This window comes from Gadus chalcogrammus, chromosome 14 (genome assembly GCF_026213295.1).
Source record: "Gadus chalcogrammus isolate NIFS_2021 chromosome 14, NIFS_Gcha_1.0, whole genome shotgun sequence".
Taxonomy (NCBI): Eukaryota; Metazoa; Chordata; class Actinopteri; order Gadiformes; family Gadidae; genus Gadus; species Gadus chalcogrammus.
In genome coordinates, this window is record NC_079425.1 from 21,268,364 (window position 1) to 21,294,244 (window position 25,881).

Genomic DNA, 25,881 nt, shown 5'->3' on the forward strand with positions numbered 1-25,881 from the left:
GTCGGCAGACACCATAGACACACATCCACACCTACCCACCCATGCACACACACACATTCATTAATCTGCACGTATTTGAAGTGTTAGGATTCTGTGCTAGCTTCTGCTATAAATACAAGGACATGGCTATTTGCGGCTTTAAGGCTTGACCATAAACAATACATAATATATAGTGCAGAAACAAACATCTTTTGTGTGCTTATATCAATTGTTAACGAAACAGCACACATTCATGTTCTATTTCGTAGTGAATTGGATTTGCATAAATTTGCATCACCATGAAAGTGGTTACTAGTTCATCTTAGCTGCGTGTGACTAAGAGGAAGCAAAACTCCTTGTGTCATAGTCCAAGTCCACAATGAACAAATTGTACATTAAGTGGAAAATATCGTAATTACCAACAAACACGAAAAAAGTGAGTATTCATTGAGATATGCTTTATGTTTTGATAGGAGCCGGGCCACGTGGCAGCTGCTACAGAACTGTATTCACCTGAGAGACAGTAGGTCACCCTGCGTACAGTGTGTTATCGAGCATGGAAATTTGAAACAGACCCCAAATCATCTGCAGCTTAAGACAATCTTGCTTTCCATGAACAGTAACTTTTTAATCAGTGGCTTAAAAACCCTTTAACCCTTCATTTGTTAACTAATCTGAATCAATATACCCTTAATAGCAGTTCAAAGGGTAACAGCATTGAGCACAACCCAGAAAGTAATGCCTTTAGAGTAGGTTCATATAGACGTATCAAAATATTTAGCTCATACTGGAGCTAGAGTAGAGGTACCCCCTAAACCACTTGAATCCCAAGTGTGAGTGCAATCATCCATAAACATGAGATAACAAAGACTTATCCCACTGTCGGAGAGTGCTTTACACAGTAGTGGTGAAATGGTGGTAATTTGAGCTGCTGAACAGCTTCAGTTATGGTGGAAATGTGTTTAGTAATCCAGCCCTAGTAAATACAAGAAATATGTGCAACAATGAAGTAGCCAATGATTATGCAAACAGGGCAGGGCTTGCATGCTTCTTTGGATTTGGCATTTTAGATCACTGAATAGAAACATCCATAATAACCATTTCTGAAATTCAACATTTAGAAAGAGAAATAAAGAGTTTGATTTACTTGACTTGAACAATCTGATGTAAGTTGAATAAGTCGCTGTCTTCTACCTATTCGTCAACCTTCTCCAATACTTGAATATGACACAGAGGCACAAGACATATTAAACATTTACACAGAGATGGATTTCCATTCATTTGTATTACACACAATGCCACTGGCTTGAGGCTAAGCCATGCACTGAACACACTAGTTTGTTTGATTGCTGTGTGGAGCCGTCAAGCCTGTAATGTATACAGTATAGAACAAATACACACAAACGCACACAACTATATATAGGTAAACAATGATTACCATCACTGCTGAGCAAACAAGACAAGACAAATCTAGAAAGGACACAGTTGGTCAAATGAAAGGAAAGCCCATACATTACTTTAATGAATATGATGTCTGTTTTGCTGTCAGCTCGCTTTAAGCTTATGCATGATGATGCACACAACAATGCCTCCTTGACACACGCCCCAAAGCTCTACGTTTCATCCTTATTGCTTTATGATTATCTTCAATCAACACAGTATCTGGTTATTTCTTTGATCCATCCAGTTCCATCTAAACCTTTTATCTTCCCTCTAATTTAATCTTTCCCCTTTTCTGTCTTTACTCAAGTCTTTTTCTTTTTGTCTGTTTGTGCCTATCCACACAGGTTTTGTGTGCAAACTTAACTTATTAACTTATTGTCCTCCGTTTTCCATGTCGATGCTTTGCTTGTCCCTAAGCATGTTAGGGACAAAACAAGCATCACATGTGATGCTTGTTCAGCATCTCCTTCAATGCTGGTTTCTTGGATGAGTAGTCACATGCAGGATCAAGCTCTTTGTTTCTCGCTAATAGGTTCCCATTGTTCCACAAATACCCTGAACATGAGACTAATGGGGACTTTGTTAAAAACTTTTTGGTCCAGCTGGTCAGAAATTAAATGAGATTTAAAGAAGAGTTATTTTGAATATTGTAAACCTTTCCTCATCAAGGAATGGACAAAATAGGGATTTGTCTACCTTATAATTCAAGCATGCACCATATGGCACAACAAAAAATAACACCCTTCTCAGGAGACTAAATCACTTTCTATCAAATTTTGACAGCAAACATGTACATTGTTACTGTATTTTACACGACTGTAGTGACCATAAGCTCCAGATGGCTGATGTGTGGCGTGGCGTGAGAAGGAGAGAAATATGGAATGACACATGGAGTACAAAAACACAGTTTAGTTAGTTCACACTATTAGCAGATGAATCAGACTAAGCAGTCTAATAATCCAAATCTGGTATCTTAGCTTAGTGACGCTATCAAAGCCTCTAACAGATGTTATAACCAGGGTCTACAGTGTAATCCTAGAACTCAAACCAGTCCAACTCCCTTTTCTAATTGGTTTCTACTGCTGATTTAGCTAAAATAAGACTTTTACAAGTTACTGATGCAGGTTTCAGGTTTCCGATTGAGATCAAACACGCATCTACCTGACCAGCGAATATTATCACTTCTGTCCAGTTGTATTTTAATATTCACAACATGGTTGTCCTTGGCTAATAATGTGTCAAATATGATTTTACATATTATAGACCCATCGTTGACAAATGTTTAATAATTTATCACATTTTTTTCTTATAATATTCAGCTCACATTATATAAATGGCTGAATGATGATGATATAAAAGCGGATTTTCTAAATAATAAGCCTGCATACCCTTCTTAGTTCCCTAAATATGAGATAAGAAGGGAGATGAGCATGTTGTTTAGCTAATACTATGCCCATCATGATGCATAATTAGTGGAAGCAGCCAGCGAATACTAATGAGACAAGAAGAGTCAAGACCGTTATAAGATGCACCATCCGTTACCTTGTTTACTCTAAAATGCTAAAGCTGGTTCAAACAAATTCCCAGAAGGATAAATTATCCGAATCCCAACACTGGAAACAGGAAAAACAACATTTATCTGAGACATGATCAAAGACATTAAAGTTGTCGTCATCCACAGTGACTTAAGATCGGAAGGTTGATAGCGACACGCTTATGTCACCATCAAACCGCCTCTAATATTTCAAGCTGCTATCCCGGTTGATTTGGTCTTTGAATGATAGTATGATTACAGCCCGCAACCTGAAATGAGTTTGACACCCATGGGATTGCCTGAGGATAATTGCCTCGCAAGTTAATCTAAAAAGAAAATAACTTATATCAACTGTGAATCAACATGTTCAACCTTGCATTGTAGGATCCGACCAATATATCGGTGGCGATAATATCGGTGGCGATTAAATCGGCCGGTGTTTGGGTTCTAGAGTTCAATCTACTGGTTTTTCCACCGTTAAAGGGCTGCTTTTCTCCTTTAATAGCACACAATAAACCACATAATTTGCATGCTTAGTGTCACCGGATATCTGAAATCAATCAAGGTTCTCCCCAATTTTAATTTAACTGGGGCGGGGTTTTCCTATATTCCAGGGTTCTATGTCCTCCAGATTTAGATGAGATTTAGATGGGAATTAAAGTAGTGTTGTGAGCCAAAAGATTATTCGCCGGTGCGATTGATGTAAAGAAATTATCAGTAGTAACATTTCAACCTACAAAGTTTCAGGCAGTTTCTTGACTTGTAAATCATTTACAATAATATTGTAAATAAGGAATGTGTATTTGGCATCGGACGCGATCCAGAATTTGATGACAAAACTTGTCAGGTTGGTTTGCGATGTACTGTTTGAAGTAGGGCTGTGACGATAAGCGCTTCACCGCAATACTCTATTTTCGTCTACATCATTCAATATTTATTCACACAGTACAGAGACAAAAAAGACAAGCATTAAGGAAAAAGTTGGGAGTTCGATTCATGTGCTAATAGCGAACACACTTCTTCTATGTGGTGTTGCCCATGAAGTTGACGGTCCCCGCAGCAAAAAGTCTTGTCGCCTGTGTGAGCACATTTTTGTTTTGAGCAAGACGCGAAGGGGCAGCCGGGGCATTCAGACATGGCAGTAGGCCACATTAGCAGAAAAGGTATCCGTCCCTTATCTATGGTCAGATCTAAGGATGGACCACCCTGAGGCACTGGCCGGACTTTGCAGCACCATAGCTGCCTCAGGTAAGGGTACAACCTCAGGCCGGCAGCGACAGTTGGGAGCTTTTGCGAGAGGAGCGAAATACCAACTTGACAGCAATCAGTGGTGAGCGCTTATTGACAGCGTCACCCACTATTTACTAGAAGAATCGGTTCTATTCCGTACCGTTCTGGAGCCAGCGTTCAAACAGTTTGTAAAGACCTCATTCATTGACCGAAGACACTTGAAGGGAAACCCTGTAGACAACGTCAAAGAAACTGAACTTTTGGAGGGAACAGTTCTTAGTCCACTGTGATATTCTCCCCAGGCACGTTACTTGACAATGACTTAGTTATTCAATAAATGACATGACTTAGTTATTCATAGTTCAAACTATTTTCTACTTTCTTGAAATTGACGGTTAATGAAGATTAACTATGGCCTTGCTAAATCGTTTAAGAAACCAATAAGCCAATTGTTTGTTTAAGTCAGGCTCAAATGGAAACACTACTTTTGGTGCTGTCAGCACAGAAGAGAGATTTGCCTCCAGGTCTTACATGTCTGATAGGTCTTTATTTCCATCCTTAACACTAAGCCAAACCAAATAGTTGTTTTCCTAAACCTAACCATGTATTTTCTCATGACTCAATGTCAAGTCTCAAGTCCCAAGCTCTGCCATCTTACGAATAAAAAGTCAGTATAATTTGAATAACTTGGAAAAGTGACTAGTGATCAAACTATAAGTACTAGGCCCTTTTAAATGAGTGACTAGTTCATTCTGGTTAAATAGAACCATTCTGGGTTCAACAGTTCCCGCCATCTGAGTCCTGGTAAGGTTACGGGAGCAGAGCAACATCCCTCCATACACCTACAGCTGAACATACTCATACACACCTGTGTGTGTACATGTGTGTGTGTAGGGGTGAGTGAGTGAGTGAGAGTGAGTGCGTGAGAGAGAGACAATAGAGAGAGGAGCGAGGCTGAGAGGAGAGAGAATGAGAGAGAGAGCGAGAGGAGCGAGAGGAGAGAGCGGAGGAGGAGAGACTGGCCTGTTCAGGCACAGCGGGGGGTTGTTCCTAGGACAACCATGACGGGGCAGGGGAAGCACTGACGAGCGACCAATAGCAACCCCAACTACCAACTACCCCTCTCTCCTCTCTCTTCTCGCTCGCTCTCTCTCTCTCTCTCTCTCTCTCTCCTCTCTCTCTCTCTCTCTCTCTTCTCTCTCTCTCTCTCCTCTCTCTCTCTCTCTATCTCTCTCTCCTCTCTCTCTCTCTCTCTCTCTCTCTCTCTCTCATCCCCTCCCGCCAGGGTACAGTTAACTAATCTCCTCACCCAAAGCCTGCTGTAATCCTATGGCATATCTTTGGCAGCTAATTGCCTCTTGAAGTGTTTCGACATAGACCAGGAATTTAAATCAGACACACACACCTACATGCACAAGCACAAGCACACACAACCAGACTCTCAGAATTATGAAAGCACCAGGCCAATCAATGCCTACCTGGATTCAATAAGTGTACTAAGTGTTAAAGGAGTTTGGAAGCATCCGGCTCACAATTTCCAGTTTTTCAGGATAGACAAATATATCACAATTTGAACAAATGGTGAGTGACCTCACAGCATATGTTTGCAACACCACACAATATGCTATACCAACATGTGTTGTTATTGCAAGCAGATGGTATGTTTAAAAATGACATAAACGGCTTTATGTCTTAAGTATCCGCTGATACCAATACTGATCTTATCTTTAATTAAAAGGCAGAATAATAGGCTAGCCCATTTACTTACTTTGTCAAATATTAATAAATACATAGACACATGGACGAATTGCAAGCCCGTAGTTGTAGTGGTCCTGTGGATCTGCGTCCCATTGAAAAGTCAGTTCTGAATTGACAACAAACTAAACTAACTATTGGCTTTGATATCACATCATAAGGAGTTGGGTGAGAAAGAAAAGGATTAGTTTCGGAGCTAAGCATAGACTCCAGCCTTCGCGCATCCCTAATTCATACGGAAAACTATTTGTCATCAGTGGAAGTGTGTAGGGAATCATACTCATTAACATATCACAAGCGAGAGTATGAAGATGCCAGATATAATTGATTTCAAGGTTGGCTAAAATGTAAGGCAGCTTGCTTTGAAAGATGTATTTTGAGGAGAATACAAGGTTAAAGCAGCCCTTCTAATAAATGGCTATCACATGTCACCTTGGCCCTCTAAACTTTGTATACCAAGAATTCATTTTTTGACTCTTACAGGGCACCGTACCCTCTGTTAAAGAGTGACCGTTTGGAGGGAGAGGTTGAACTACAGCTGGCTTCCGTCCAAGCAAAGGTAGATTTACCAGTCCGTCCATATAAAATATGCATATATGAATAATGGGAGTTTAATGTCTGGTAGTTACATCACTGATACTTTTTAATGGTCTCCAGGCATCACTGCATGGGAGTATGAACTGGAAGGCAACATGAATGGCATGACAATGTTTTCAGAGGTAATTTGTAATGATTTAGGGTAGGGATGGGTAACGATCGACGAATAGTCGAATAGTCTGAGTAGAACGTAGAAAATCGAATAATGAATGCGACTATCGTTATTTAATACACGGCTCTTCTCAATGCTGTTGAACTCTTCGTTCACTTGCATGGGCCTTCACAACTTCCAGTGGTGAATCATTTTTTGATAATTCCTCTTTGCCAAGCATATAATGACCAATGTCAAGGAAAGTGGATTTATTTTTTTCTGTCGTATCACTCCGCAAGTAGTCCGGTAACTTCAACCCCAGCGTCCTCGGTTGCTAAGCGACGCAAACGTCTTTGGCAGACTATTTCTCTGCTGATCAACACTACGAATGCTGGTAACAAATCGTTATTTTTTTGGTCATAGTTCCTATATGCTAAAGACGTGTCTAGTTCACCGTCATGCAGGCTGTGTTCAGTAAAATAAATAACGATCTGTTTTCGCGAATGTAGGCCTATCTGCCTAAGCCCAAGTTGAAATCATTTTGATGTTGAATGTTGATGGCGCAGTTGTTGAAATAAACAGATTGATTTCATACAACTCATAGAAGCCTCTCCCTGTGTCATTGTGTGTGCGTGTATAGGAGGTGCGTGCGTGGGGGGTTCTTGATTGACTGATTTTAGAATATTATTAGAATACTTCTCAGCGAATATCAAATGGGATTTTTGTCCGAAATGCCCATCCCTAATTTGGGGGAGGAAGTGCAGGGAAACGCCTGCCTCTCAAACACTTTGGCGGGTTGAGAAAATACGCACTGAGCAATTTTAAAAGTAAGAAAAACAGTAAAGGCTAGGCACGCCAGAAAGAAAGAAAGGAGGCAATAAAGAAATTATCAAGCTAGAATGACAAACCGAGTGTGGGCAACAGTTACAGACAGTGATACCGGTATGTAAGAGCATTTTCTGTTGCAAATGTATTTTTAACTGACATGTGATCAACCCAATTTTTTTTACAGGGGAATACACAGTATGAGAGGCTGGGTCATTGCTTCTCGTGCATCTTTGCTTTGGTGGTTTTATCGCAACCATGTTGCTATTCATGCTTCTGCATGCAAGTGCAGGTGTGCTTTTTCACCGGCAAGCAGGTGCCACAAGACACAGTTTAGAATATCAATTCAATTTTTTTTTTAACATTTAAAAATATTTTGAAAAATCTTGGCATTATTGAAGAAACTGACAGAAATATACATTATTGTCTATTTTTGAGCTACAACTTCATTAATAAATTAATTCAATAAATCACAACCCGAAATATAGAACATATTGTAAAACAAAATGAGGGCAGTGCTCGAAACTCTATGGGAAATAATTTCAAAAGGATATCTGTTGCACTATAGAAAATAATTTCAAACAGCTCTCTTTTGCTGTGGTTGATCTCTGCATCCCCAGGACTGTGAGATGACTCCACTGTGTTGGGATTCCATTCAAATCGCGGCACAACCTGACTAATATATATACAACGGTCTGCGAGACACGAGCATCGTGTTTGTTTGTGATTGAGTGTGAGTGTGAGTGTGAGTGTGAGTGTGAGTGTGAGTGTGAGTGTGTGTGTGTGTGTGTGTGTGTGGTGTGTGTGTGTGTGTGTGTGTGTGTGTGTGTGTGTGTGTGTCGTGTGTGTGTCCGTGTGTGTGTCCGTGTGTGTTGTCTTAGTAGAAGTCCATATGAAAAGTGAATGCAGTTTAAAAACATCTTAAGTTCGGCAAGTGCTGTAGGCCTACTGTAAACGGAGATATAAAATGAATACAAAATGTCAGTTATAAGAAAACAATCACCCTTTCATGTGCAAATTTTACATTCAAAGTTTGAATGTAGACCGTGGCCATATACCTTGATAAGACTTCATTACAAATACCAATAAAGCAATATCTAACACTCAACAAACATTGACCATCAAACAGAATTGCAAACTTCCCAACAATCAGACAAATAGAATTACACCAAACATGACATAGCATAGGCCTATGTCTATACGTTCTTACCAATACACTGTATTTAATATATTCGAATCACTGGAAGGCCGTGTGGTCCCAGTAAGAGATGTGTTGTGGTATAGGCAAACTGTCATTATGTCATGAATGTTGTTGGAATGACTTTAATTTACAGTAAATAGTTGTCATGCCATTCTGTAATGTCAGGACATGATCATATGTTTGGTAGCTATGCGTAGGCTACCAAAGTGAGGTTGCATGCAATGTTATTAATATCTTATACACTGTGATACAGTATGTTTCGATCGATTATGCCAACGCTTCGGGCGGTGTTGTAGGCGCTTGTGCAATTTAGAGCCTACCAATGAAACTCGACATTTGGATTGCGAAATCAATGTGATTGCATTTTCAGAAAAAAAATAAAAATAAAAAAATAAAAACAACGCCCGGCCAAAACACCTTTTACAACACGCAGCGCATCAAAACACAATAAAAAAACAAAGCAACAAGGCAAAAACATCTACCCGTCTCTTACCTTTCATGGCTGAAATCACAAAATACATCGTTAAAGTCCAGGTCCATGAGAAAGAGGCCCAGTCACGCAAAGACTCCGTTAAGTTCCCTCTCTAGATCTCGTTCTTTATAGAACTCTCTCAGTTCTTGTGCGTGTGCTTGTGTGTCTGAGTTTGTGTGTATCCTTTTACTGAACGCTTTCTCTCAGTTGTCTGCTCGCTCAGAACCTCGCAGCTAAACAGCATGAGAATCCTCGTGACCGGGACGGCTGCAGACGGCCCGCCCCCGACCCCGCCCACCCAGATGATTGACGGCGCAGGGAGCCAAATGAAGTGTTTCACATGGAGCCGCTCTGTCAGGCCGCTCGTGTGAGCGCATTGAGAGCGTCTGAAAAAACAACATCTCGTTTTTCCGTTTGAATTAAACTGACAAAACAGCAGCTATTCATGTAAAATATTTACGTATGTTTAACCTACACAGGCCTTGAGAGAGAGAGAGAGAGAGAGAGAGAGAGAGAGAGAGGAGAGAGAGAGAGAGAGAGAGAGAGAGAGAGAGAGAGAGAGAGAGAGAGAGAGAGTGAGAGTGAGAGAGAGAGAGAGAACAATAATTCAAACATTTTCTGAACTTGTTTCATATATTACATATAAGTTGCAACACTGTGATCTTCACTTATTATTATTCTATGGCATTAAAAATCTCCCAAAGGTCACAGAACGTAATGGAAATGGTGAATGTGTCCCCAACCAACCAGAATGCAGGGTGGCGTGTTCCAGAGTGCAGTGGCATTTACTTTGTGCGGTTTGCTAATTGCCCCCAACATCATCCGTTAGTCCCAAATGGGGTTCACGACCTTGGACGTTGTGCAACCTTCAGTTACACGGTTACCTGGAACCCCAACACGACAATCCAAATATTAGTTCATAGGGAAACATTTTCTACATTGTGCTTGGCCAAACTTATTCAACTCCATGGATGATATGAGGAATATAAACAGATGAGTTATTAAACTCTACAGATGATATGAATATAAACAAACTTATTGAACTCCACAGACAATATAATGAATATAAACAGACTGGTCCTGTTTAAATCTGCCTCTTTAGGAACGGAACAACTAATACCGTGGAAACTCCTCCAGAATGAGGAACAATAATCACTGTCACCTGTGGCAAATGGCTCTCTTAAGAACCACACTTTACAGCCACCTGCCTAGTTACTTTCTCTCTCTCTCTCTCTCTCTCTCTCTCGAGCTCTGCTACTCCGAGTCTCTACTCTTGTTCTCCTACCTTCTCCCCTCTCTCTCTCTCACTCTCGCTCTCTCCTCTATCTCCTCCCTCTCTCTTCTTGGTTATCTCTCTCTATCGATCTCTCGCTCTGCTCTACTATATCCTCTAGCTCTCTCTCTCTCTCTCTCCTATATCTCTCTCTCTCTCTCTCTCTCTCTCTCTCTCTCTCTCTCTCTGTCAGAGAAAAATAAAAAGGAAGGGTCCTCCCACCTTCAATGCCAAATGGAAAAATAAACAGGCCGCAAACAAAACGCATATTTTCCAATAAGCCGATGGTGTGTGTTATGGCGAACAGGCTGGGGGTGGGGTTGTGCGAGGTGTCCCTCTAGATCCCCAACAACGAAACAATCAGGAACCAATGTTGGGGTGAGTTGAGGGCACTCTGTCCTCAGAGACAGGAGGAGGGCATTCAGGGTAATGGATCTCCCTCTCCCCCTCTGTTCTCCTCTTGCTTCCCTCCATTCCACATCAACCCCCTCCCCACCTCGGGGTCCTGTGTCTGAAAGTGTGCTTCTTTCACTCTTCATTCACTCTTCTTTCACTCTTCTTTGTCTGTTTCTGTCTGGCCTGTTTTTCTGTTGTTGTTTTGTCACCTCTTTTTGTGACACTTTGTTTTCCCTCTCGCTCTCCCTCGCTCTCTCTTTCTCTCTCAGCTCATCTTCAACTTGTCATTCTTCCTCTCATCCCACTGGCTTACTACAACAGGTTTAAAGTACCATGTAGGTTCAAGGCTAGTGAGCATGTTGTATCACCCAGACTGAACTCAAACGTTGTATGATGTATTTCATTTGCGTCTCATGTTGTCTTTATGTTCCTTTTTTGAAGATCACTGAAAATGTCAAGTAAGCATCAACAGGATAACTGTTTTCCCACATAATCTCTTTTCCTTCTAAAGTGTACCTTCTCTAACCATATCGCTCCTCATTCCATAACATGAAGCATGACGCTAAAAACATCTTATGTCTGTATGCCTCAAGTGGTGTACACCACATTTGCAGCTCGGAAACCAGACAAATCTGCAAGCTTGTGTTTTATTTGCTCTGACATATGTGTGTGCCCCCCCCCCCCTCCTGTTCAAACTGATTTCCAGCCGCGTAATCAACGTTTCAGATTTATCTATCACAAAATTATTAAATAGTAAGAGCAATTGAGAGAGCAAGAAACAAGCAGGCTGCTGTGAAATATAGCTGGAAGGAAAAACACATCAACCATCCAACTGCACCCGCTCCCCTCCAACCCTTTCCCCCCAACCAACCCGCCCACATCCTAATTACCTGGCAACCTGTCCCCTTATGCCCCCACCCCCCTCCCCCACCCATACCCCATCTGCCCCCAGAATGGCAAACCTATCTCTCAACCAAACAGGCTGATGAAGAAAGCTCCATGCTGGTAAGAAGTAGGCCAGCCTATAATTGCTCCAATAAGTAGCCGTGGTGGAACACTGGAGGATCGTATCCCTCTTCACCGGCTACCCCACCGCACCTGTGACAGGACACGGCTTGGCTTAGTTAGTAGGTCAAATAAATGACGTTTTCCAATGTGTGAGTGAGTGGATCTTAATGTTTGTGTGTGTGTGTGTGTGTGTGTGTGTGTGTGTGTGTGTGTGTGTGTGTGTGTGTGTGTGTGGTGTGTGTGTGTGTGTGTGTGTTGTGTGTCAGTGTGTGTGTGTGTGTGTGTGTGTGTGTGTGTGTGTGTTTGTGTGTGTGTCAGTGAGAGCGAGTGTGTGTATGTGTGTGTGTGTGTGTGTGTGTGTGTGTGTGTGTGTGTGTGTGTGTGTGTGTGTGTGTGTGTGTGTGTGTGTGTGTGTGTGTGTGTGTGTGTCTCTCTCTTTCTCTATCTATTGTTTCTAGATTGTAGCACTTGAAAGCAAATGCTTTGCTTATTTTGTGAATTAGTCTGGTCTTAAATTAGTCTTGCACTTTATGAGGTATTTTGTCATGGCTGAATGCTCCTACTGTAAGTTGCTTTGGAGAAAAGTGTCTGTTAAATAAATGTAAGGTTATTGTGTTTGTGTGAGCGGCTGTTTATGTGTGTATGCCTGCATGCATGTTCATCAATATGCTCTATGTGCGTGTGCAAGTCTTCGACGTCTGCGACACTGCTCCAGCAGTCTCTGTGAGACTGAAGACTGTTGGTTTGAGCTTGGCCTTTTCCTCGCATGTTAACACCAACACCACCAACCTGAAGGGATTTGATATATACTCTGGATCGGGCTGACACACACATCTCTCTCTCTCTCTCCCCCCCTCTCCCCCTCTCTCTCCCCCTCTCTCCCTGCTTAGTGTAGGAGTTGGGCAGCACACTATAAAGAGATAGGGGCGGTGATGTCCACATAGTGGGACTAGCCAGACTGGTGCTCTTATAGGAGCAGAGGTCAGAAAGCAATCATAGCAGATACTGCCTGCTACAAGAGAATCATTTAATGGATATAAAGTCAAGAATAATTTTTTAAGAATGACTTTTATGGAAAATTGAAATGAAATTAATCTTTCAGTATCAAGTAGTCAAGTGTACGAGGTTGATGGTAGAGGGGGTCGAAATCATGGCAAATTATTCTACTTTAAGTGAAATAACATTTTGAACCTGAATTCCATATAATCTGCACAAATGAATCATGTTGAGCCAAGTAATCGCTTAATATTCAGTGACCTTTGATGAAAATTGTGCTTCTGGGAAATGGAATCTTAGCCGCTTTGCAGCAGATACACAAATGAGATTTAACAGATGGGTACTGGTTAGCCCTGGTACTGAATCAACAATTCAACCTAATAATAGATTTCTTTGAGTCTACAAACTGCACTTGATGCATGCAAAGTGTGAGAATATTTAAATACTCTTCGGTTTTGCGTAGCCATGGAGCGATGCAAACATTGTAGGTTAAATAATGAATTAAAGTTGGCCTGTATGATCTACGGTGGCTATTGCTATATTGGTACTATGTGTGATTGAAATGTTGAACCTTTGACTCTGAACTGTTTAGGGCAGGACACATCAATTTCATCAAGGCCTCATTCTGTAAAAACGCGAGGTAGGATGAGTAATGGGAGGAGAAGAACCTCCTTCCACATAACTTAATCCCTCAAATTAAACGTCTAGGTAATTAACCTTGATTCTGATTGATCTCCTTCATTGCATCTTGCCTTCCCTGAGCCTCCTCTGTTTGTTTGTTTGTTTTGTCTTGATGAATGTCATACACATTCAGTGAATAGGATTCTTCATCTGATTCAGTTCTTTGTTATGTGTGCTTCATTTAACAGTGCATATACTGGATATGATGACCCAAACCTGCATAAGCTACAAGAAGGTATTCTCTCTCTTTCACCCATCAGTCTCAACTCTGCCCCGTAGGTTGTGTTTGTATATCATAAGGCCTTTTGAAGACTATTGATGGATTATAGAACTAACAAACTTTCGTAACTTGTATCTTCCTGATGTCTTTGAACTGAGTGCGGAAGAGAAATCCATAACGCTGCCTCGAAAGCTGCGCTGGGCAGGCCACATCAGTGGAACGGAGGACACACACACTCCGAACGCCGGGCTCTATTGAGGACTGAGCAAGGGCAAACGGAACAGAGGCCGGGCCCACTACGGCTCAAGCCCCACCTGTCCTCTGCAGCCATCAACACTCAAACAGGGGGTCACAAGGCTGACGAAAGTAACAAACGGATGAGGGTTAACTCGCTGTGAAGATGAAGAAGAAACTCACAGGTGAAATATTACGGACAGCGGGAAAGTGAATTGGAGAGGCACCGTTCAATTTCAAGTACAAACTCTGGGCCCACTTTGGCTTTTACAACAGTGGTGGGACAAAAACAGTAGATAAAGACGACACAATCTGCAAGAAATGTCTCGTTAAAGTGAAGTACATGTGCAACACAACAAACAAACAGTGCATAGCCATCTTGTTTGCCGTAAAAAAAAGCGAAGAATTAAAGCCAAGGGCTACCTATGTCCATTCAGTCTAGTCAAAAATAACGGTTCTCGCCAAATGCTTCACACACCTGAACCAAGATAAGTCGAAAAACTAGTTATATCTGCAAGGTTAACATAAAACTAGTTTGTAATGCTTGTTGTTAAGTATAATAAACACTGAAATGTTTCCAGGTTTACATAAAACAAGTTGATTATGCTTTTAAGCCCGTTAGCGGGCAACATGATAGTATTGAATCGCCAGTTACTCTGTGATTCCCCTCTCTCTCTCTCTCTCTCTCTCTCTCTCTCTCTCTCTCTCTCTCTCTCTCTCTCTCTCTCTCTCTCTCTCTCTCTCTCTCTCTCTCTCTCTCTCTCTCTCTCTCTCTCTCTCTCTCTCTCTCTCTCTCTCTCTCTCTCTCTCTCTCTCTCTCTCCAGGCTGCAAGGACCGATTGAATCGTGAGTTACTCTGTGATTCCCCTCTCTCTCTCCATGCTGCAAAGACCGAAGCCCTCTCTCCAAATTGGACCAATTTAAAAGATTGTCGTCGGCATTAGTCACTTAAGTCTTAGAACAAAAAGGATTGTAGGGGGTTGAGGTTGAAAAATCCTAAAGTCATCCCTTAAAATGAACAGAATGAAAATTCAATTGAGACTACAGGGAGCACTCATTCATTTCAGAATCCCTCTCCCTGTGCAAGGCCCAGGGTTAAGGTATCTCTACACGAGAGTTAACTACGGACAGAGTGCAGTGTATATATATTGTATTCCATCCAACATCTAAAGCTTGTGAGCAAGTGTTTCCGTTGCGCGGTGTGTTCAGAAAACCCTTGAGCAGGCAGATTTTGATCTCTTCCCCAGGAGTGGAGAGCAAGTGAATCTCTCCTTTGAACTGAGCCGCACATCCTCACCCTCGGAGCAACCCCCCCCCCCCCCCCCCCCCCCCCCCCCCCCCCCCCCCCCCCCCCACCCCTGTTCCGATGGCTCCTCCGCTCCCACCGAGGCGCTCCACGCTGCACACTGTCAGGGCCCGCTTTGATTCCACCTCAGGGAGGCTGCTGGGGCCCGCCTCTCTCCAGCGAGGTTGCAGCGTGTAAATGAGGCAGCGCAGGTATTTCCTACCAAGAGACTTTGAACTCACGCTTCCCCTGAGAGCGCGCTGCTTTTGATATTCCCTGCCTTTAAGATAGTTTGGGGATATCTGTAGGCCTAATTAGAACCCTAATTAGTGGAGGGCTGAAGCACATCACCCGTTTGGTGGGCAGGTCCCATCATCATTATTTTACCTGGAGCCGGACCACGGCTTCGACAAGGGGAGCCATGCACTCTGATTTATAGCCAGGAGGAAGCCCAGGACGTAAGTGGAGGAGGAGGAGAAGATGAACGGGGGCGTGAGCAAAACGAGACGTTACAGAAGGAAAGAGAGCACGGGAGAAAGAAAGAACGAGAGAATCGAAGAAAGAACAGAAGTCAGAAAAGGGAAGGAGGAAGGCGAACCAAAACACTAATAAACAGTAAACAAACAGCAGCAACACTCTGGGGATTAGAGAGCTGTCTGACTGCAGGGCATCGACACTTAATGAAACATAAATGTTCCATTTACATCGCAAACAAAGATGCGTTTCATCTAATGTAAATCACTGTCTTAAACTTCATTATATGATTCACATTGCTCAATTTGAGTGGGAAACAGAAATCAAGATGACAACTGAAAGCAGAAACTAATGTTGTCTACATATATGCAGTGCTGGAAGAGACACTGGCCAACACTCTCTCCAGATCTGCAGTGAGTGGAGCCCACATGAACACAGTATCCTTCACAACAGATCATCATGCTGTGGAGCAGGCAAGGGACTCACATGAATGGGTCTTCTTCCCAGCTGCTGAGGCGCCTGCAAGACAGAGAAGGAAAATAATGAAGCAAAGACATTCTGATACGAGGCACTCACGTTTCACTGAGCCTTAAAGGAACATGGAAGTCAAGGCAAATTAAATGGCGAGGAACTTGCCTTTCAGACTAGACCCACCAACGATAATGACCATTCTCTCTGGTCGGTGTCCTGCGCACCACTTCATCATAGATGATGAAAGCCAGTGAAGATGTCTCATTTTAAAATCGATTCTCATCTACCAGACATGCAGTGTTTGAGAAGAGCTGCAGTATTAAAAGGCCAGTACTTGTAAAAGTGAAAAGTAGAGCAGTGTGTATAGAGAGCCCAGACAGAAGCAGGTGGTTGGCCTGGCCTCCAGAAGGCCATGGAGAATGGGCTGTTCCTCGGGCAGAAATCTGCTGGGCCACAATAACATGCTCTACTGATGCCTGTCACAACTCACACAGTCTGGCCAAGGTCACACTGTGTGTGTGTGTGTGTGTGTGTGTGTGTGTGTGTGTGTGTGTGTGTGTGTGTGTGTGTGTGTGTGTGTGTGTGTGTGTGTGTGTGTGTGTGTGTGTGTGTGTGTGTGTGTGTGTGTGTGTGTGTGTGTGTGTAGGTTTGTGTCTGTGTGTGTAGGTTTGTGTCTGTGTGTGAGTGTGAGTGTGAGTGTGAGTGTGTGTGTGTGTGTGTGTGTGTGTGTGTGTGTGTGTGTGTGTGTGTGTGTGTGTGTGAGTCTGTGTGTGAGTCTGTGTGTGTGTGTGTGTGTGTGTGTGTGTGTGTGTGTGTGTGTAGGTGTGTGATTGTGTGTGTGTGTGTGTGTGTGTGTGTGTGTGTGTGTGTGTGTGTGTGTGTGTGTGTGTGTGTGTGTGTGTGTGTGTGTGTGTGTGTGTGTGTGTGTCATGAAGGTCATACATAAAAACAATGTTGTAAACATAAAGAGAGAGACAGCTACACTGCATGGTTTTGTGTGCTTGTGTTAGTGTGTGTGTGTGTGTGTGTGTGTGTGTGTGTGTGTGTATGTGTGTGTGTGTGTGTGTGTGTGTGTGTGTGTGTGTGTGTGTGTGTGTGTGTGTGTGTGTGTGTGTGTGTGTGTGTGTGTGAGAGAGAGTACCTGAGTGCTTGATCTGTTGGCATAGTGCAAGTTATTCAGTTTCTACATATAATGGATCTTGTAGTATTGAACTGTAGATATTCCTAGTATTTTCTTTTTTGAATTTCCAACCTGTAATTCGAAGTCTGACAACCATTAAATTAATTTTTCAGATCATGTTTCTTCTTAGAACACATAAACAGAAAAACCATTGAACAATGATGTTGAACTTCAGCAAAACTGTTGGTGGACAGTTGACTGTGTAAGAGTGAGTCCTCTGTCTCGATGACTAATGCAGGATGGACAGAGTGGGGGGGGTTGAATGTGGCATTCTACAGATGTTCAGTGCTGGTACCTTCGGCCATCTGGTTGTTCACCCTCATCAAACAGACTATGTGAGCCATTCAATCAATGTCATTCATTGATGGTGGAATGCGACCTCAAGCTCAACAGAATATGAATAATTTGTTTTGAATGATTGTCTCTTTTTTTTAATGCAAGTCATTTGTCTTAATTGGACATTTAACAAATCCGACTTAAAATATTCAATATTCCTTGTGAAGCCACACAGCACTTGGCAAACCACGATTTCATCAAATTGCTAAGACCAAAGGTGTGAAAATTAATGTGTCCGGGCTCATCAATTTCCATAACATCTCAGAAACACAAATCTGTCATGAAGGTCCCTGACCCCCAGCCAGCTTGCCACGCCCTACCCCTCCCTGCCCCTCCTGAGGCAGGCCAGGCTGACCCAGAGCTGGGTCCTCCAGCAGCTCCTGGACGGGGCTGAGGAGCAGGGGTTGGGAGGAGTCAAGGTGGGGTGAAGGGTGCAGGGGAAGGGTGCATGATGGATGTGAAGGATGTGGGGAGTTGGTAGTGGGGTGGTCAAGGGGTGTTGTCGGGTTGTTAATGGGTGGTGTCTGTGGAAGGGGGGGGGGGGGGGGGTGTCTAGAGGTGGTTTAAGGGTGTGGATAGGTGGGGGTAGCCGGGATTGTTGGTTTGTTGTGACAGTAACGGAGGCAGCCTTAATTTAGACCGTTGTAATGTTATCATCATCCCAAGTGTTGCCTGTGTACGGGTGTCCACTTTATGTGTAAGCTACAGTACAGTTCGCAACTGTACATTTATTTAGATCCTTCGGCGGAAGACGTGAAAGAAGAATAATCTGTAAAAGATTATTTGCAGGATTGGTGTGGGTGTGTGGGTGTTGAGGGGGCGGGGTCTAGGGGGGTAGTTGAGCGAGAGGTTTCTGGAGGCGGGGGGGGGGGGGGGCTGTTGAGGTGGAGGGGCTGTGTGGAGTCAGCGTCGGAGGGGGGGGGGGGGGGGGGGGGGGTACATGGGTGATGTTGGTGGGCGGGCCCCGTAGCGAAAGCTCTGAGTGGCCGTGCCAGGGCCAGCTGGTTTTGTTTGGGGGGGAATCGGCGTGGCAACGCCGACACGTGACGCCCCGTGTCCAGCGGGGTATTTTCAGGAGCATGCTTTGGTATCGAATGACTGGCAGCTTAAAGAGACACCTATCACTGCTGGACAGTTGCTTCGATGTGTGGTGGTGGAGAGTTTCATGCGCTCCGTTTAGTTTCCTTGAAAGTGTCTGATGAAAGAAAAGGGAATTTGTCTGAGACTACAAGTACTGATCCTGTCCTGGTGTCAACCAGGTTTTCCTGCTGAAGGGGACTCGGGTCAAGCGGCGACAGAAATGGGTTCTCCATTAAGGGCTGCTGCTGATTTTCAGCCAGACATGGCCAGGCCCTCCGCTGCAGAGGGGATCGCATGCATGCAGTCAGACGTGCACACAGCCGCTTAGACACATGCACACGAACACAAGACTCAGGAGTAGGTTAAGGACAGCACCCCGGACCACCCCTCTTTAGGAAGGTATCAAATGACCTGAGTGAGAAAGGGGTAACTCATGGCAGAGAGAGAGAGAGAGAGAGAGAGAGAGAGAGAGAGAGAGAGAGAGAGAGAGAGAGAGAGAGAGAGGGGGAGAGAGAGAGAGAGAGAGAGAAGGGAATAGGGACCATATCGATTGTGAAAGAGTGAAGAAAAAACAGTGGGATGGTGCAGTGGGAAAAAGTGAGGTAAGTGGGAAAAGAGCAGAAAAAGGAGTCCAAAAGACTCAAAGTCACTATGACTTTTTACATACATTTATTTTTGTCTCTCCAACCCCCACCTATCTATCTAATGTAAAAAAAAAAGAAGATCATTCTAATTTTTAAAGCACTTAACCAATCCGTAGAGAGGGAACTGTCATGGGCCCTTAAAAAGCTAAATTACTTGTGATTCCCATGGCAGTGTTATTTCTGGTAGCATTTAATAGGTTATTAATGGGAGTCTGCCTGGCAGCATGAACAAACCTCCAAAAGTTACTTCTACTGCTTTCCGATCTTCACAAAGGAATTCAGGTATAAATCCACAGTTTACCCTCAGCTTCGCTGATGTGGACAAACAGCACAGACTCGAAGTAAAAACACAATACAATACTTTCTCTGTATGCAATGTGATCCTGTGGAGGTATTTATTGGACCTGAGTATACGTAGCCCACAGAAGACCATTTGCGTGTACCGTGGTCCACAAATATCGGGTCCTTGTGCTTTGTAAATCTATACCCACTCGGGTATTTCACCAAATACATATTTTTAACATGAATTTTCTGTATCGATGTTCGGTGAGTAGTGCCACGAGGAGTGATACTTTTCAGAATGAGTCACGTCCTGTTAAAGCGGTCAAATCTGGTTCTTTGCTATAACTCATCCCTTTCCTGTGTTAGATTAGCAAGAGAAATGTGCAAGATTTGCACAAACACCCACTGTCCTCGCTCATGTTGGTGAATGATGGTATAAATGTGGAAGCCACGGCCTAGGGGGAAAAACACCTAAAACAACAAATGATTTTCGCTGATTTCATTGATCATCAAAGGCCAACCGGAGAAGCCAATGTGAATTAACATTGTGCAAAAGATCTTCATCAGCAAAAAAAAGAAGCTGCTTTTCCCTTCCCTAATGTAGCCAGTGTTGTTGTTCATCTCCGGTGACCTTTGACAGGCTCCAAAATTAATCCTGTGTGCACACCTCTGCTTTCATATTTCAAAACATTGAAGGCTCACCCACACCGGTGCAGGGTTTAATCACTGAATCTAGGCCAGATTGGAATATTCATTAGCTCGGCTGTTCTTTAAATCCAACATGAAAGTTGCTTTATTCAAGATTAGGACTACGACTTCTGTTCATAATGAAGGAGAGATATGTTGAGGAATTTCATTATCTTAAGGCTTGTAAATAAAGGAAAACATTCATACTGGCTCTAAACAAATAACACATTTCAAGTAATGAGTCCCCAACGACCAAAGATAGAATCTAACGTCATGAAACCCAGTCCTTACGAAACCTTGTCATGCAACACAGACTGGTTCAAGCCAATGTTTGGAATATGTTCAACTGTAACACGCACGGTACATAATGCACTAAACAGAATGCTTTCCAGTCCAGCGTGCTTATTTATTTAGCTGTGTGGCAACATGGATCAATCGCAATATGGCCAACAGAAGGAGTAGGCAGTGAAGAGGCAGGCACAGACAATGCTTTTTACTTATTAAAACCGGTTGGCTCTTTGAAATACGGGATCAGAGTTCTCTGATCATCAATTATTGTTGATGAAATTCCATAAATGGCAGTAAATATTTAACGTGGGTGAACTTGTAGGGTCTCTTAACGTGTAGCTTTCAATGCAGCACCACATCTCCACTCCCAGAATGAGTGGTGTGGATGAGAGCCATGGGAATACGTTGGGGTAGTCCACCTCTACCGTTTAACCAAGGACACAACTCCTTCATTACCCACTTCAGTGAGCATTTATAATGGAGAGCTAATGGTGGAGTCTGACACGCTATGTCTTTAGACATTTATGAGAGGTTAAACATTTAAAAGCTGAAGAAATGTGATTCACGATAAGGGTCCAACCATAACAGCGCAGCGATGACGAAACCGCGAACACAAGGGGTTACCATGGTGATGATCATTCATGACGGTAAAATATGAATGTTCGCAGTTCTTTATTTTCGGTTCTAGCTGTTCATTTGACTGAAGATGCATCATGAATAACAAATTATTGTCATGTGTTATACTTAAGAATATGCATTTATGAATTGCAAGATGTTGAGTAACTTTGTTTTGCTTTCAAATATTTATATAGTGGTTGAGCAAGACAAGCAGGCAATGATGACGAATGTAAAGCCTTTTCCTCTTTGCCCAAGTATACATTTTAATGAGCATCTGTCCTTTAAAAGCTGTCAAATTGTAATAATCATCCAAAAAAAGCAACTGTCTAACCCTTAATGATAACACGCAAAAGCCATGAAAGAGAGCAGGTTCTTACTGAAATGGCCTGATATTACCACCATATTACCAGCACAACTCTCATGAGTTGTACCTATGGTTAACAAAGACCACTGTTAATCTGAAGGCCGTTTGCAGCACAAAACCCTCTCTTCCGGCAGGCTCTGTGTGGCCAAAGAGGCAGATCAGCTTTCGTGAATATTTCAACAGGCCTTTCATGTTTCTGTGCACCAAGGGAGAAAAAACTCCCAATCTTGTCTGTGTAGGATTTCGGTGCAGGCTTCCAGGCTTGCTACATATTTGTATTGGATTTTTTTTTTTATCTTGCGTAACTCTGTACGTATGTAACTCTAATTTTTTTGAAGTGAATTAAAAATAATAATTTATCTTAATGGGAACAATCTGGTTTAATAAAGGTTAAACAATCCCCACATTCATCGCTTCTCTTCTCATCCATATACTCTATATTCCCAGTGGAGCTTGGGGACACCGTATTTCAGCCTCAGGTCCATTATCAGTGCATTCTGCAGCGGATTTCTTACAGGGGCTGCCATAGGATACTCTATTTTTGCTTAGGAAGGTTCCCTACTGAGTTAATAGACCGGGAACTAAGTATCCAAGTGGCAGCCATGATAAGAGCTGATGAATTCTCTAAATGCTAAGGAAAAGTGCTTCAAAGTTTCCTCTCCATTTTAAGCTCCTTTAGCATCCTTTACGAAAGTTAAGGCGATAAGGTCAACCCACAATCCCATGCGGCAGCAACACTTAAAGCAACCACCCATCCGACAAAAAAACCTGATCAACATGACAGAGAAGGGTCATCATGGAAGTTACCGTTGCTTTCTAAGCATTTAACACCTTCTGCAATATATTGCTAATATTTCAAACTTTCAACAATATGTTAAACTCATAGGCGAACTATGAACATGATACTGTTGTAAAATTATTTAGTTAACGTAGTTGTGTAAGCTACGCTTACTTTGCAATACTGATTACCTCATTTTGAGCGTAGTTGTATTATCAGTCTTTAGGAATATCAATAATTCATCTTTATTTAGTCGCAGATGCGGAAACCTGCATTAAAAAGCTTCAACTGTATTATCTCTTCAGCGGGAAGAGAAATGCAGCCACATCAGGCTGGAGGTAAGATTAGTTGGTCACAGTATTTTTTTATCGGGCATGGTGAATTCAACTAATTCAGACCTACATGCAGATGGTGAAAGGTATTGTTCTGGAGAGGCAGGTGTCTGCCATCCGGGTGTCCAGAAAGTGGGAGAATTTATAAATACAAGGTCAAGAGAATCATACAGCTGGGCACTGAGGTGGGCAGTTGTTTACGGATATAATGTTGTACAATAAACCTACCCCAACCTTCTATATGGAAATGTAATGTGCCTATGAATTAGTTATCTTCACATTTCATTGACCTTTTCATTAACCTTTTTGAGGCCAAAGCTAATGACAGAGATTGAATGGAGAGTACTTCTACTGGCCCAACGTTTTATTGACTATCCGATCGCAGGCAGGGTCTGTCCAGGGGGGGCGGGTGGTGCGGTTTGCCCCCCCATGGTTCCACCCCTCAACGCAATTTTTCAATTGGATGTGTTCAGCTGTGTGCCGCATGCCTTGGCATGCCCAAACACATATCACATTGACGGCTGATGAGAAGGATTTGATGCGAAAAAAGTATTGAAGGCCTCGTCAGACAACACCAATTTGATAAGTAAACAGTGATCTCGTGCTGTTATGTGTGTTATGTGTCACACCTTTTAATGGTAGTATTTTTTTACTCTATGTGGTATAACAAAGAGTACGTAGTATGAACAGTTTCCCGTGTGTATTATTCCTTATGTAGTTCCATCTGAACACACGGATGCATACATGAAAGGCACTTAAACTCACTTAATGATTCAGGTACTGCTCAAATCATATTTTATTTATGAAAAAACACCAAAGGGCTCTATGCAAATCAGCAGGCACTGTAAACACTAAAACATGTGCATACATTTAGCTAATTAAAGTTGGAATTCAACATTTAAAGTTCAAGCGGAAAGGACAGGGCCTCTGCAATAAACATCAGAAAATGGCTGCCAAGCAAAGTGGCTGCAAGGTGAAGGCGATATTAAGGACGAATACATCAAATATATTGGAGTCATTATTCAGACCTTGTGCACAGAGTTCGAACCATTTCATTAAGAAAATACCAATAAATATACCATGTTGAAAAAAGACAACCTCGTCATTAGGCAATATACACAAGATGCAGTACAGTAATTATAACAGTAATGCAGTAAAGAAATGTGCCGTCCAAATAGATATTTAGACAAACAAACCACCATACCTTCATATAACAGTACATATACCTATGTGTGAAGGTTCACATCAAAAACCTAAATAAAAAAACCATATGAGAAGACACTTTCTAAAAAGCCCTTGATGGGAGTATAAATCCATTTTGTCTCCCTCCATAGATCGGTCTCAATTTAATACTTTCTCCAAAGATAATTTTTCATCATTTTGAGCCATTGAATTCATTCCAGTCCTCCCATCCTACCCCTCCCCCTCATGGCCCCAGGTGCCAATATGTGGAAACAGACCTGGCACAAAGACTGAAGGAAGGAAGGGGTGTGAGGCATTAGGAAGGGAGAGGAGGCGGTAAATGCCTGTTATGATGGAATGATGGAGGAAAGTTAAGACAAATTAGGAAATTACGTAGGGATGGTCTCTCTGCTTTTATTGTGTATGAACCCAACTCAAGAAACCATACTTCGACAGGCTTGGTTACAGTCTTTACCGTCCCTTCACAGGCAAACACACGCATCTGCATATTTGAGTTGGTTACTGTGCTCTCTGGATTCATGAGTTAAAGAGTTCAGTTCTGTTTTTGCACTGCCTGACTGGCTTGCCAACTGGTTTAGTCATTGACTGGTTGACCGACTAACTGGACCCGTTTGACAGCCTAGAAAAGATAAATGTGTTAGCAAGAGACTGGCTGTCACTGACTGACGGGAAATAAAGTCAAAAAACAAATAAACAGGCAACCAGAGACAGGGTCCGAGAAATCAGGAGTGTTCCAGGTTTATATGCCTTCATGTCTAGCTCTGCGGACATGCCACACATCCTTCATTGCCCACAACTGGCGAGCAGTAGATCTACAGGACAAGACATGTCTTAGTACGGTAAACAGAAATAAGGCACAGCCCTGAAAGATGGGCCTATCGACGATGTGATGGATACCTCCATCACTCACTGCACACTGTGCTCGTCAATGGAGCTAACAAGATACACAAAGATATAACCCTCATGTTGTGACTCTCGATGGGCTGTTTGGTCTTGGATGATCAGTTTGTTCAATAAACACCCTCCATTGGTCTGCAGTGTCCTCGATGACTTTTACTCTGGGTACATGATTATATCTTTGCACTCTATTGTCCCTCATTAAATGTGTTGGTTATCTTGTGCCGAGGAAGACTTGAGGGGGTTGTTTTGTGAAACATGGTTTCGGCGGTTGTGTGAAAGGCCATGAATGGCTTTTGGATGGATGTCAGCTGAGTGGTAAGCTATGCACCGCTAACACCATGAATAAACCATCTGCGCCATGAGCTCCATGTTGTACAAAAGATTGTATAGAATACGTCACCGGCCAAGGGGCCAATCTCATTTGACGTAGGATACCTCCGGGGCTCCGATGAAAGTGCTGCGCTGCGTTGCCTTCAGCGGAACGTCACCTCACCGGTACAAGGGGTCCGAAGGGACCGTCAGCAAACGTTTCTATGTACATGAAAAATAATCAATGTACAAATAATTTAGTAATTTTTAAAGATTCATTTTTTGCATTTTTTATGCTCTGAGATAGAGTGAGATAGAGAGGACGGTATGGGAGATAGAGGGGAGGACATGCAGCAAAGGACCACGGGCAGGATTCAGGATTCAGGGCTCAGCAAGAGTCAGGACGAATGGGGATACAAAAGCGAGAAAAGCAAAACACCCAAATCTCACCAGGCTCTATCAGACAACAGGCAGCAGCACTGATTTACAGTATGTACCCATAGACAATATGCAATGCCTTCAAATGTGAAAATTACATTGCATGTTCAATGTAATTATTGACCCTACAATTTGTATCCAGGACTGAAAATAATAAAATACTGAAAACTCCTCAGAGAGAAGGGTACTGTTCTACGGTCTTGACCCCGCCCTCTGGGAGAAACCAAACCTCAAATGACCAATCAGTGTCCAGCGTTTGTGGATTTCCCCGCCTCCT

General features: G+C 42.7%; 1 protein-coding gene across 2 annotated transcripts in view; it reads right to left on the bottom strand.

Annotated features, from left to right (window-relative positions):
- Positions 1-25,881, bottom strand: part of LOC130403144 (nuclear receptor ROR-alpha A-like) — an 84,463-nt gene that overhangs the window by 21,764 nt on the left and 36,818 nt on the right. Inside the window, exon 2 of one of the 2 annotated variants that reach the window (XM_056607336.1) lies at positions 16,181-16,213. In XM_056607336.1, the coding sequence (XP_056463311.1) occupies positions 16,181-16,213 (33 nt within the window). Of the gene's footprint in view, positions 1-9,148; positions 9,385-16,180; positions 16,214-25,881 lie in introns of those variants that run through there. The other variant, XM_056607337.1, reaches the window with a different exon arrangement.